The sequence below is a fragment of the Sphaerodactylus townsendi genome, linkage group LG04 (genome assembly GCF_021028975.2).
Source record: "Sphaerodactylus townsendi isolate TG3544 linkage group LG04, MPM_Stown_v2.3, whole genome shotgun sequence".
Taxonomy (NCBI): domain Eukaryota; kingdom Metazoa; phylum Chordata; class Lepidosauria; order Squamata; family Sphaerodactylidae; genus Sphaerodactylus; species Sphaerodactylus townsendi.
In genome coordinates this window covers 29,507,946-29,521,963 of record NC_059428.1, presented here as the reverse complement: position 1 = coordinate 29,521,963, position 14,018 = coordinate 29,507,946, and the positions used below count along the sequence as shown (strand labels likewise).

The 14,018-nt window shown below is 61.1% G+C and overlaps 1 protein-coding gene across 1 annotated transcript in view; it reads right to left on the bottom strand.

Moving 5' to 3' along the window:
* The window catches only part of TNFRSF19 (TNF receptor superfamily member 19), a 55,254-nt gene that overhangs the window by 10,046 nt on the left and 31,190 nt on the right, over positions 1-14,018 (bottom strand). The window contains exon 5 of the mRNA XM_048494040.1: positions 425-507. Within this exon, the coding sequence (XP_048349997.1) occupies positions 425-507 (83 nt within the window). The remainder of the gene's footprint in view (positions 1-424; positions 508-14,018) is intronic.

The window sequence follows — 14,018 nt, the reverse complement described above, 5'->3', positions numbered from 1 at the left end:
CGGTATATATAAAATATAAAAAGACCATTTTCCGATGGTCTTAGGCGACCTCTGTGAAAGGGTCGTTCGACCCCCAAAGGGGTCGTGACCCACAGGTTGAGAACCGCTGCTATACCCACTGAAGAAATATACAATTCAAAGGAAACTGATACTTAATTTGGCAGAAACTCTATTGCATAACGGTTCACAAAATTTTAAACCATTCTGTTTTAAACACGGCTTATCCACGAAACCAGCTTCCTATCAGTAATCGCTTCCTGTCTTTTACATTTTACTTTTTCTTTCCTTCCAGGAGTTCAAGGTAGGGGAGGGGCTGTGACTGTGTGGTACAGCCTCAGTTCTGCATGCAGAAGGTCCCAAGTTCAACCCCTGGCATCTTCAGTTAAAAGGACCAGGCAGCAGGTGATGCTAGAGACCTCGCTACCTGAAATCCTGGAGAGCTGCAGCCAGTCTGAGTTAGACAATATGGACCTTGATGGACTGATGCTCTGATTCACTATAAGGCAGCTTAAAGTAGGGAAGTGTAAGAGCAAGGTAGAGCTGGAAGAGGCCATGTAGCAGAGGTGGGATCCAACCAGTTCTCACCACTTCTCTAGAAGTGGTTACTAATTTTTTCTGAGTGCCGAGAAGAGGTTACTAAAGCAACCTCCCTGTCCAATAGGGACTGGAGGTGTGTGTGTGCGGCGGCGCCACTGTTTGAATTCCCCCCACCCCCATTGGAACCTGTTATTAAAATTTTGGATCCCACCACTGCCATGCAGGCCATCTAGTCCAGGAGTCTGGAACCCGCAGCTCTCCAGATGCTCATTGACTACAAATCCCATCAGCCCTTGCCAGCATGGCCAATTGGCCATGCTGACAGGGGCTGATGGGATTTGTAGTCCATAAACATCTGGAGAGCCGCAGGTTGCAGACCCCTGGACTAGTCCAACCCCCTGCTCAATGCAGGATAAGGCTAAAGCATCCCTTCCAAGTGTTCATTTAGCCGCTGCTTGAAGACTGTCAGCGATGGGGAGCTTACCATCTCCCCAAGCAGCCAATTCCACTGCTAATGATAACTTCATTGTTAGGATGATCATTTATAAAGGAAACAGAACATCACAGGAAATAGTTTCTAGTACTTTAAGTACCTTTCTTCTTGCGGCAGTAGAAAGTAGTAGGGTTCCCAACAAGCTTGGAGAAAAATGTAGTATCTCTCCCATAGAGGCGTAATATGATATAATTTACCAGGTGATAAACACTACATCCATGACATGAAAAGCTTCACCTGCTGATTTCCACAAATTAAACTTCTAGTAAAGGACAGGACATTTTTCTCTCAGTCAGCCGGCAACCCTAGGAAGGCAGGATGGCTACATGCACCATAAGCACTAATCCCTGGTCCAATCTAACTTCCGCTCTCTGAAAAAATGAATATTCTGTGCCAAGGTTAGAGAAGGCTCACTCTTGTACACACAAGAGACCTTATTTCTTACAGTTTTACAACTGCTAGCTCACCCAAGGCAGTGCTTGTGGAACCCCGAATCATTACAACAACTTCGCAGGGAAAGAAAAGAATTTGCTACGACCAAAAGATTGTGCAGAAACCACCCAAATGTATTCGCTTGAAAGCATGAAAACTAGACTGTGCCTGAACAAAACTGAAGGACCATAATTTCCTGCAAAACAATCTTTCCAGCTAAAATAGCCAGTTGGGAGATCAAGGACTGCCAAAGAATGGTAAAACCACTATAAACTCTTACATGTAAAAAAGCTTTTATGTTAAGGCTACGAAAGTATTCAACAGAAGAAAGAAGCCGTCCTCCTCCTAAGGGCCTCTGTTACCACAGTAGTGGCAAGAGAGGAATTAAAATCTCTTCTCTGAAAAAAAACTGCCTGGGGTACATGTGAGGGCAACTACATGCTTGTTGGAAGGTTTGAATTGATAACAGGGCATCCTTGATCAAACATTTCCTCCAGGTGGTCTATAGTGTATGAACATGCTTAATTAATGATTCCGGAACAATTACAATGGAATTCATCTTACCCAGTATAGGATGTACAAGGTACAATAATGGGAGTTACAATTAATATGTTTTTTAAAAAAAACAGGCTGAGTAAACTGGGCATTAATTCTCATGCTCCCACTTCCGCTGCAAGTACCGTGTTTCCCCGAATATAAGACAGTGTCTTATATTAATTTTTGCTCCCAAAGATGCGCTATGTCTTATTTTCAGGGGATGTCTTATTTTTCTGTGTTCTGTTCGTCAGGCATGCTTCCAAACAAAAACTTTGCTATGTCTTACTTTCGGGGGATGCCTTATATTTCGCACTTCAGCAAAACCTCTACTATGTCTTATTTTCAGGGGATGCCTTATATTCGGGGAAACAGGGTAGATGCTGCAGCTACTGCTGAGCCTAACAGAGGACACAACCCCAAACCAGTGTAAATGTTATTGGAGCTTACTTCCTAATGTTCTCTCTCATCATTGTGGATATTAAAAAGAGAGAAACAAGTAAGAGAGAAGCAAAGGACTCTGAGGAAAATGTTTGCAGGACGTTGCAGATGAGACTGAATTTGTCACTATGGAGCTAATAGTTAGCACCAGTCTTTTTTCCTCTCCCTCATTCTTTCCTAGGCAACTTTGAGAAAAACTGCCCACACATTCTTCCTTATATCTCCACAATGAAAAGAGGGGATTTTTAAAAAGCGAAAGCTAGGAATTCAAAGATGAGGCTTGAAGAAGAAGCATTTGAATTTATTCCTCACTTTTCTCTACTGCAATGAGTCTCAAAGCAACTTACAACGCCTTCCCTCCCTCCCCAGGTAGGTGAGGCTGAGAGAGTTCTGAGAGAACTGTGACTAGCCCAAGGTCACCCAGTAGGTTTCATGTGCAGGACTGGGGAAACAAATCCAATTCACCAGATTAGAGTCCACTGCTCATTGTGGAGGAGTTGGGAATCGAACCTGCCGCTCTTAATCAGTACACCAAGCTGGCTCTCAAAAGCTATTAGAATAATACAGATAGGAACAGGCTGATAAGCACCTGGTAAATGCTCAGACAAAAGTTTCACAGTCGCAGCCCAGTTTCCTTGGATCTACTTAAATTGCTGATATTGGGGAACAATAATGTTTTACACATCTAAAGATATTACCTCAGTGTTCCCAGAGACAGCCTTTCATAGAAAAATTGCCGTGGAACATGTGGTATAAAAGCATGTCACACAACTGCTAGTGTGTTGATGGCTTCTGGCAAGCTAACAGGAAAGCTATACCAGTTTCTCACGTCTGGTTGAATATGCTGTTCGGCACATGCAGGCCTAACAATATTTCACCCTCTATCTGAACTTACATAATATAAAGAACTAAAAAAGATTACTGATATACACACACACCCCGCCCCCAGAATACCTTAGGTTATGGAATGCAATTTCACTGAAATTTTCTTTTTGTTTATTGATAATGGAGTCACTGTGGCTGACATTTTGACGCCCTGCTGTCCACTGTGATGCCCTGTGCTCGGAGAAGAACCCTGAAGCCTCAGAGCGCTATCTCATTTTCCCTCTTACTCCAGTGGCTGCTGCAATTGCATTACCAGAAAGTGCCAATTTTCTCATCAGCTCTTAAAAGGTTGGGGTTGGCGGCTTCTTCCCCCTAGACCAGGGGTAGGGAACCTGCGGCTCTCCAGATGTTCGGGAACTACAATTCTCATCAGCCCCTACCAGCATGGCCAATTGGCCATGCTGACAGAGGCTGATGGGAATTGTAGTTCCTGAACATCTGGAGAGCCGCAGGTTCCCTACCCCTGCCCTAGACCAACCCTGGTTGCTCTGCCCTGAAAGTCCTGCTGGGGTCCAGGATGTGTTTTCTCCAGGGTTGGGCAGGTCCTCTCTGCCTCCACCCTCCCAACCTCTTCCTTGGTGGGCCAGCAGCCACCTGCTTAGTCCCAAGGGCTCAACCCCGCCCCATTTGTGTGCCCATACTTGTCAGGCTGGTGTCCTCTGACCTGGGCTCAGCTAGCCTCAGCCCAGATGACAGTTTGCCAATGACCTCTGGATTTTCATCAGTGCCAGCAATGGCATCTGTTTGGGGGTTTCCTGTCACCCACTGGCCTCTGGTTGCCTCTGTTAGTTTCCCTGATGCTGCTGGTAAGCCTGGGTGTTGTTCTGCCTCCAAACAAACACAACAGACAAACTCACTTAAAAGCAGGTCAATAAGAGTCATCCAATCTACATTTTTAATGAGTTGTATCAAACACATGAGTTATTAATTAACATCAAATGTTTCTTTCTGAATTCAAAGCATGCATGCAAGAGTACTGCAAGTGACCTTAAGAGTCAGCTGTGTTAATAAATAAATACTTTTTGTGGTATCCACTCAGTAGAGTCAATCATTATCCCTATTCCTCCTGAGGAATTTCAAGTTCACTTCAAACTGATGGCTGAGCAGTTACCTCTTTGTTAATAAAAAGTAATGATTAAATTCAAGTTCTTGCAGACACACTATACCTAAAACAAACACTCAGCCTTCGGCAAAGAAGGCTGCTAATTATAGGATTGACTCAAGAGATGAAAGGTTGCTTCTAGTACCAACTTGTGCAGAAAGCTGGGTAAAGAGAAATACTGACATTCTCGAACCCTACAGCTGAGCTGTGGACTTCAACCCACAAATCAGGACATTCAGATGTGTTCCAGAAACCCACCTGTTTCAGTTCCTTTACAGCTCTCGTTTTTTGCTTGTTTGAGGAAGATCCATACTACTGGTGTACATCCTAAGAAAGTACTGTAAGTGCTTCAGAGAAGCTCTGAACTTCAGAGAAGGAGCCGTCTAGACAGTAAATTGGGGGAAAAGGCAAATGTGCAATGCATTACAAATAAAAGAAATCTGCTATGGATGGGAAGGCCCTGGCATTTTGTGTTTTGGGAGCTCTGTCACACAGTTGCTTCATAATGGAAGAACTTGGGTGTGACAAAGCACCCAGCAAGGGCAAGCAGATTTTGTAATGATTGTAAGCGTTACACTTTCAGTGTAATGCTAAATAGAATTGAGCCCTTCCATGCCTATTTGCTTCAAAGGTTGTATCTTTGCTCAGGACTGCACTGTTAATTGGGTGTTCTATTGAAATCTATGTGACCTTTTCCAGAAAATGCCTTTAAGGTTGGGGTGTTTAGCTTTAACAAGCTATTGTTAAATGATGGTGATTGGTTAGCTTTATTATGAAAAGAGAAGAAGAAGAAGAGTTTGGATTTATATCCCCCCTTTCTCTCCTGCAGGAGACTCAAAGGGGCTTACAATCTCCTTGCCCTTCCCCCCTCACAACAAACACCCTGTGAGGTGGGTGGGGCTGAGAGAGCTCAGAAGAGCTGTGACTAGCCCAAGGTCGCCCAGCTGGCGTGTGTGGGAGTGTACAGGCTAATCTGAATTCCCCAGATAAGCCTCCACAGCTCAGGCGGCAGAGCGGAGAATCAAACCCGGTTCCTCCAGATTAGATACATGAGCTCTTAACCTCCTACGCCAATGCTGCTCCTGTTCTAACTTGATGTCCAGGTCCACGACTGAGATTGAAACCACTCATCTGACCAAAAGAGCTTTTACCCGACTTATCTGATGGAAAGTCTGCAATTTTTAATATACTGGACCTTGCAAATATGTTCAATAATTGTTTTCCGTGTACAGAATTTGTAATTCAGGATAAACACCCTGAGTAAACAAGTCTAGAAACCTTGGTCATGTAAATGAGCTGTTGATTTCTACATTTGTATGAAATTGGAACATTGAAGAGGAAATGCTGATATAACCAACACTGAGACGATGTATATTAAATTCATCTAGAATCTTGTTTTGTTAAACATAATATGCTGCAATCAGTACTTGTGGTTAAAAAGTTTTTTCCCCTCAAATTTCCTAGAAAAATAAAACCAGAAATACAGATGTAAGAAGATCCTAGTGCAGAGTTTACTAAACAAAATGCTCGAGGGACAAATTATGGTCAGTTCTGTATCTTCTCAGTTTCTTTAATCAGGCCCCATTATCTTCGTCTGTGTCACTATAGCCAAATGTTCACTTTAAGAAAATAAAAAGTACTATAATTATGATTTTTTTTGGTATTTAGTGAGCCAAACTGGATAAAAAGCTTGGTGGCAATCTCCTTAGGGTTTTTTTGTTGTTGTTCGAAGCAGTTGTTGTGGGACCGCATTTAGACTGCACTGTTGGGGGGAGAGGAAGTATAACTCTTCCCCCAGGCTGTTTCACAATCTCAATTTCTCCCCCAAACTGCTTATTTGTACCACATAAAAAAAACCACAGAGATATGTAGAAGGAGCCTGTTTTTCCCCAACGCGCAAACAGAAGATTCAGGGCAACATTTGGATCAGGAAAATGACACTGGGGGGATTAGCTGTCCTCTCCCCTGCCCCACAAAAGGTGTACCTAATCTATGTCACCTGCAGTTGTTTTGAAGTTTAAAAAAAAAAGGAAGGTGCAATCATGGATCTGCCAGTAACGCACAACAGAACTATTTATTGTTTGATTTATATCTGGCTGGCACCACCAATTTCACACATTTTTGGCACACGCCAAATCTTCCTGGAAATGGTTTTCTACCTCTGTGTGAATGGCAAATATTTTAAAGTAGGATGAATGACATGATTTGCCAGAGGTACTTTTTAAGTCAAGCGACTTATGCTTAAGAAAACAACCTTATACATTTATAATGGCATCTTGTCCTACAGTTCTTTGTTTGAACTGAACACAAGCCCAGAAAAAGACCGAAATGGTGGCATCGCAGCAGGGCAATGCTCTAGCACTCACTTAGAAACTGCACGAAAACCACAGAATTTTGTGTTGCCCTGGTGTCATGCCAGAGCTTCTAGGTTGTGACCGAAGTGACAACATCGCATGGTGCCAAAGATCGCCACTGCTTCATAAGTACTCACCTCCTACTGAATTTGTCCATTTGAAATGGAAACCTTTCCAAGGCATTTCTATAGTTCAGGGGTTTTCAAACTATGGCCTTCCAGATGTTCATAGACTACAATTCCCATGAGCCCTACCACTTGGCCATGCTGGCAGGGGCTGATGGGAATTGTAGTCTATGAACATCTGGAGGGCCATAGTTTGAAGACCCCTGCTATAGTTTATATCAAAATATATCTATATATTTATATAGATGTTTGTATAATAGTAACAGTAATTCATTACTATTTTCAAAAAAATTGTTGAGGTCCATTTAGGAGAACATGAATTTTGCTTTTCCTGTATCTTAATTTTTATATTTATATTGTTGTTCATATTTTTATATTCATCGTTTTGTGTAACATTTATACTTTTTATAATTATTTTTCCCCTACAAGGAAATAGGTGAATAGAATCACACATTAATTTAGTCTTTAGATTATTCTGTGTGTTTTTGTAATTTTTGTTTAAAAACTGAACTTGCATTGCTCTTGTGCTTTCACTCCCAATCTCAGAAAACGCAGATTTTATTTGGACTTGGTATTGTAAAACAGATTCATGTATAACCATAATTTGCTATTATCAAATAACACAAAATTCAATGTTTACCCTTTAACGTTTACCTAAGAGCGATAACAATTCTCCTGGCCTTTCACACTCCTTGCTTGTCTATTAAAGAATCCTTTCAACTTTCTGACGGTCTTTTAACGGCCCACAACTTGCTTTTTCATGGGTAAATATTTAAACCACAACTCTGCTTTAAAAGGTCTACATACAGGAAGAAGATGAAAGCTACCCCTTAAATTTATAGCTATCTGGGTAATAATCAACCCCTACTAGCATTCTCTCGTCCTCATTCATGTCCCAGTCATACTTTGGGACTTTAGCTCAGGATGTTTGTCGCCTCAACCTAGCATTCAAGAGCAAACAAAAATTGGCCAAACCAATACATCACAATAGTCCTGTCAGGTGTGTTAGGCTCAGAAAACGTAACTGTCCCTAGGTCTAAGCACTATATCAATAGTAATAATTGTTTACGATACCAGAATTTATTATTAAGAAATGGTTAAAACAGATGTGTAGAAAGATTTAATGTATTTTCATTTGAAGAAAGCAAACAGCAACTTCAGGGTAGCCTATCCTTGTACATTTTTTGCATCTTCCCCACATGTTCCCAATCCTCTTTGGAGGTGGCGTGGCAGCACAGCGGCAGCACTGCCCCCTCCCCCCCTGGTGGATTGCAGTGTTCGTTTTTGAATGATCAGTATCCAAAGCTTTTCAGAAATGATGCTCATCATAGACATATATGTTCTAAGGCCGTTTCCGCACGGCCCGTAAATGGCGCCCTGGGGACGGGATAAACGCCGTCCCCAGGGAGCCATTCGCACAGGCGGCGCTGCTGCAACGCAGCAGCGCCGACCTGACTCCGCTCCCTCTCCCCCAGGGCGGTGTCAGGCCGCCCTGAAAAACAACCCTTTAAAGGGTTGTTTTTCCCTCAACAGTGGGGGGGGGTGGGGGGGGGGGGGGGTGGGGGGGGGGGGGGGTGGGGGGGGGGGGGGGTGGGGGGGGGGGGGGGTGGGGGGGGGGGGGGGTGGGGGGGGGGGGGGGTGGGGGGGGGGGGGGGTGGGGGGGGGGGGGGGTGGGGGGGGGGGGGGGTGGGGGGGGGGGGGGGTGGGGGGGGGGGGGGGTGGGGGGGGGGGGGGGTGGGGGGGGGGGGGGGTGGGGGGGGGGGGGGGTGGGGGGGGGGGGGGGTGGGGGGGGGGGGGGGTGGGGGGGGGGGGGGGTGGGGGGGGGGGGGGGTGGGGGGGGGGGGGGGTGGGGGGGGGGGGGGGTGGGGGGGGGGGGGGGTGGGGGGGGGGGGGGGTGGGGGGGGGGGGGGGTGGGGGGGGGGGGGGGTGGGGGGGGGGGGGGGTGGGGGGGGGGGGGGGTGGGGGGGGGGGGGGGTGGGGGGGGGGGGGGGTGGGGGGGGGGGGGGGTGGGGGGGGGGGGGGGTGGGGGGGGGGGGGGGTGGGGGGGGGGGGGGGTGGGGGGGGGGGGGGGTGGGGGGGGGGGGGGGTGGGGGGGGGGGGGGGTGGGGGGGGGGGGGGGTGGGGGGGGGGGGGGGTGGGGGGGGGGGGGGGTGGGGGGGGGGGGGGGTGGGGGGGGGGGGGGGTGGGGGGGGGGGGGGGTGGGGGGGGGGGGGGGTGGGGGGGGGGGGGGGTGGGGGGGGGGGGGGGTGGGGGGGGGGGGGGGTGGGGGGGGGGGGGGGTGGGGGGGGGGGGGGGTGGGGGGGGGGGGGGGTGGGGGGGGGGGGGGGTGGGGGGGGGGGGGGGTGGGGGGGGGGGGGGGTGGGGGGGGGGGGGGGTGGGGGGGGGGGGGGGTGGGGGGGGGGGGGGGTGGGGGGGGGGGGGGGTGGGGGGGGGGGGGGGTGGGGGGGGGGGGGGGTGGGGGGGGGGGGGGGTGGGGGGGGGGGGGGGTGGGGGGGGGGGGGGGTGGGGGGGGGGGGGGGTGGGGGGGGGGGGGGGTGGGGGGGGGGGGGGGTGGGGGGGGGGGGGGGTGGGGGGGGGGGGGGGTGGGGGGGGGGGGGGGTGGGGGGGGGGGGGGGTGGGGGGGGGGGGGGGTGGGGGGGGGGGGGGGTGGGGGGGGGGGGGGGTGGGGGGGGGGGGGGGTGGGGGGGGGGGGGGGTGGGGGGGGGGGGGGGTGGGGGGGGGGGGGGGTGGGGGGGGGGGGGGGTGGGGGGGGGGGGGGGTGGGGGGGGGGGGGGGTGGGGGGGGGGGGGGGTGGGGGGGGGGGGGGGTGGGGGGGGGGGGGGGTGGGGGGGGGGGGGGGTGGGGGGGGGGGGGGGTGGGGGGGGGGGGGGGTGGGGGGGGGGGGGGGTGGGGGGGGGGGGGGGTGGGGGGGGGGGGGGGTGGGGGGGGGGGGGGGTGGGGGGGGGGGGGGGTGGGGGGGGGGGGGGGTGGGGGGGGGGGGGGGTGGGGGGGGGGGGGGGTGGGGGGGGGGGGGGGTGGGGGGGGGGGGGGGTGGGGGGGGGGGGGGGTGGGGGGGGGGGGGGGTGGGGGGGGGGGGGGGTGGGGGGGGGGGGGGGTGGGGGGGGGGGGGGGTGGGGGGGGGGGGGGGTGGGGGGGGGGGGGGGTGGGGGGGGGGGGGGGTGGGGGGGGGGGGGGGTGGGGGGGGGGGGGGGTGGGGGGGGGGGGGGGTGGGGGGGGGGGGGGGTGGGGGGGGGGGGGGGTGGGGGGGGGGGGGGGTGGGGGGGGGGGGGGGTGGGGGGGGGGGGGGGTGGGGGGGGGGGGGGGTGGGGGGGGGGGGGGGTGGGGGGGGGGGGGGGTGGGGGGGGGGGGGGGTGGGGGGGGGGGGGGGTGGGGGGGGGGGGGGGTGGGGGGGGGGGGGGGTGGGGGGGGGGGGGGGTGGGGGGGGGGGGGGGTGGGGGGGGGGGGGGGTGGGGGGGGGGGGGGGTGGGGGGGGGGGGGGGTGGGGGGGGGGGGGGGTGGGGGGGGGGGGGGGTGGGGGGGGGGGGGGGTGGGGGGGGGGGGGGGTGGGGGGGGGGGGGGGTGGGGGGGGGGGGGGGTGGGGGGGGGGGGGGGTGGGGGGGGGGGGGGGTGGGGGGGGGGGGGGGTGGGGGGGGGGGGGGGTGGGGGGGGGGGGGGGTGGGGGGGGGGGGGGGTGGGGGGGGGGGGGGGTGGGGGGGGGGGGGGGTGGGGGGGGGGGGGGGTGGGGGGGGGGGGGGGTGGGGGGGGGGGGGGGTGGGGGGGGGGGGGGGTGGGGGGGGGGGGGGGTGGGGGGGGGGGGGGGTGGGGGGGGGGGGGGGTGGGGGGGGGGGGGGGTGGGGGGGGGGGGGGGTGGGGGGGGGGGGGGGTGGGGGGGGGGGGGGGTGGGGGGGGGGGGGGGTGGGGGGGGGGGGGGGTGGGGGGGGGGGGGGGTGGGGGGGGGGGGGGGTGGGGGGGGGGGGGGGTGGGGGGGGGGGGGGGTGGGGGGGGGGGGGGGTGGGGGGGGGGGGGGGTGGGGGGGGGGGGGGGTGGGGGGGGGGGGGGGTGGGGGGGGGGGGGGGTGGGGGGGGGGGGGGGTGGGGGGGGGGGGGGGTGGGGGGGGGGGGGGGTGGGGGGGGGGGGGGGTGGGGGGGGGGGGGGGTGGGGGGGGGGGGGGGTGGGGGGGGGGGGGGGTGGGGGGGGGGGGGGGTGGGGGGGGGGGGGGGTGGGGGGGGGGGGGGGTGGGGGGGGGGGGGGGTGGGGGGGGGGGGGGGTGGGGGGGGGGGGGGGTGGGGGGGGGGGGGGGTGGGGGGGGGGGGGGGTGGGGGGGGGGGGGGGTGGGGGGGGGGGGGGGTGGGGGGGGGGGGGGGTGGGGGGGGGGGGGGGTGGGGGGGGGGGGGGGTGGGGGGGGGGGGGGGTGGGGGGGGGGGGGGGTGGGGGGGGGGGGGGGTGGGGGGGGGGGGGGGTGGGGGGGGGGGGGGGTGGGGGGGGGGGGGGGTGGGGGGGGGGGGGGGTGGGGGGGGGGGGGGGTGGGGGGGGGGGGGGGTGGGGGGGGGGGGGGGTGGGGGGGGGGGGGGGTGGGGGGGGGGGGGGGTGGGGGGGGGGGGGGGTGGGGGGGGGGGGGGGTGGGGGGGGGGGGGGGTGGGGGGGGGGGGGGGTGGGGGGGGGGGGGGGTGGGGGGGGGGGGGGGTGGGGGGGGGGGGGGGTGGGGGGGGGGGGGGGTGGGGGGGGGGGGGGGTGGGGGGGGGGGGGGGTGGGGGGGGGGGGGGGTGGGGGGGGGGGGGGGTGGGGGGGGGGGGGGGTGGGGGGGGGGGGGGGTGGGGGGGGGGGGGGGTGGGGGGGGGGGGGGGTGGGGGGGGGGGGGGGTGGGGGGGGGGGGGGGTGGGGGGGGGGGGGGGTGGGGGGGGGGGGGGGTGGGGGGGGGGGGGGGTGGGGGGGGGGGGGGGTGGGGGGGGGGGGGGGTGGGGGGGGGGGGGGGTGGGGGGGGGGGGGGGTGGGGGGGGGGGGGGGTGGGGGGGGGGGGGGGTGGGGGGGGGGGGGGGTGGGGGGGGGGGGGGGTGGGGGGGGGGGGGGGTGGGGGGGGGGGGGGGTGGGGGGGGGGGGGGGTGGGGGGGGGGGGGGGTGGGGGGGGGGGGGGGTGGGGGGGGGGGGGGGTGGGGGGGGGGGGGGGTGGGGGGGGGGGGGGGTGGGGGGGGGGGGGGGTGGGGGGGGGGGGGGGTGGGGGGGGGGGGGGGTGGGGGGGGGGGGGGGTGGGGGGGGGGGGGGGTGGGGGGGGGGGGGGGTGGGGGGGGGGGGGGGTGGGGGGGGGGGGGGGTGGGGGGGGGGGGGGGTGGGGGGGGGGGGGGGTGGGGGGGGGGGGGGGTGGGGGGGGGGGGGGGTGGGGGGGGGGGGGGGTGGGGGGGGGGGGGGGTGGGGGGGGGGGGGGGTGGGGGGGGGGGGGGGTGGGGGGGGGGGGGGGTGGGGGGGGGGGGGGGTGGGGGGGGGGGGGGGTGGGGGGGGGGGGGGGTGGGGGGGGGGGGGGGTGGGGGGGGGGGGGGGTGGGGGGGGGGGGGGGTGGGGGGGGGGGGGGGTGGGGGGGGGGGGGGGTGGGGGGGGGGGGGGGTGGGGGGGGGGGGGGGTGGGGGGGGGGGGGGGTGGGGGGGGGGGGGGGTGGGGGGGGGGGGGGGTGGGGGGGGGGGGGGGTGGGGGGGGGGGGGGGTGGGGGGGGGGGGGGGTGGGGGGGGGGGGGGGTGGGGGGGGGGGGGGGTGGGGGGGGGGGGGGGTGGGGGGGGGGGGGGGTGGGGGGGGGGGGGGGTGGGGGGGGGGGGGGGTGGGGGGGGGGGGGGGTGGGGGGGGGGGGGGGTGGGGGGGGGGGGGGGTGGGGGGGGGGGGGGGTGGGGGGGGGGGGGGGTGGGGGGGGGGGGGGGTGGGGGGGGGGGGGGGTGGGGGGGGGGGGGGGTGGGGGGGGGGGGGGGTGGGGGGGGGGGGGGGTGGGGGGGGGGGGGGGTGGGGGGGGGGGGGGGTGGGGGGGGGGGGGGGTGGGGGGGGGGGGGGGTGGGGGGGGGGGGGGGTGGGGGGGGGGGGGGGTGGGGGGGGGGGGGGGTGGGGGGGGGGGGGGGTGGGGGGGGGGGGGGGTGGGGGGGGGGGGGGGTGGGGGGGGGGGGGGGTGGGGGGGGGGGGGGGTGGGGGGGGGGGGGGGTGGGGGGGGGGGGGGGTGGGGGGGGGGGGGGGTGGGGGGGGGGGGGGGTGGGGGGGGGGGGGGGTGGGGGGGGGGGGGGGTGGGGGGGGGGGGGGGTGGGGGGGGGGGGGGGTGGGGGGGGGGGGGGGTGGGGGGGGGGGGGGGTGGGGGGGGGGGGGGGTGGGGGGGGGGGGGGGGGGGGGGGGGGGGGGGTGGGGGGTGGGGGGTGGGGGGGGGGGGGGGGGGGGGTGGGGTGGGGAGGGGGGGGGGGGGGGGGGGGGGGAGGGGGGGGAGTTGGGGGGGGGGGGGGGGGGGGGGGGGGGGGGGGGGGGGGGGGGGGGGGGGGGGGGGGGGGGGGGGGGGGGGGGGGGGGGGGGGGGGGGGGGGGGGGGGGGGGGGGGGGGGAAGGTGGCTCCAAGAGGCCTTGAGTAATAGCAGCCAAGCTTGGTGAGCTTTGCTTCTGGAGTGGGGGGGAGTTGAGAGAGTTCTGAGAGAACTCAGCCCACAGGTTTTCATGTGCAGGAGCGGGGAAACAAAATAAGCCTTTTGGGGGCCCATAAAATCAAACCCCCAGAAGCAAAGGTCTCCAAACCTGCATGCTATTACCAGGAGGCCCTCCTGGAGCCACCCTGAAAGTCTGGTGCCTCTATCTTCAAAAATGTGCAGCCTGCCTACACTCTCAGAAATTCCCCATTGCCTACAATGGAGCAAAGTCACTGCAAAACAAAGAATCTTGGGCAAATTTCTTGGGGTGCCGGGAAGGGGTGTATTTTTAAAGCTAGTAGCACCAGATTTTCAGGGTATCATCTGTTAACTATTCTTATGATGCCACCCAAGTTTGGTGAAGTTTAGTTCAGGGGGACCAAAGTTATGGTCCCTCAAATGGGTAGCCCCCATCTCAGGTTAGCTCCCATTGAAAACAATGGGGATGGGGGCATCCATTTTGGGGGTTAATAACTTTGCTTCCCCTGAACCAAAAATCACC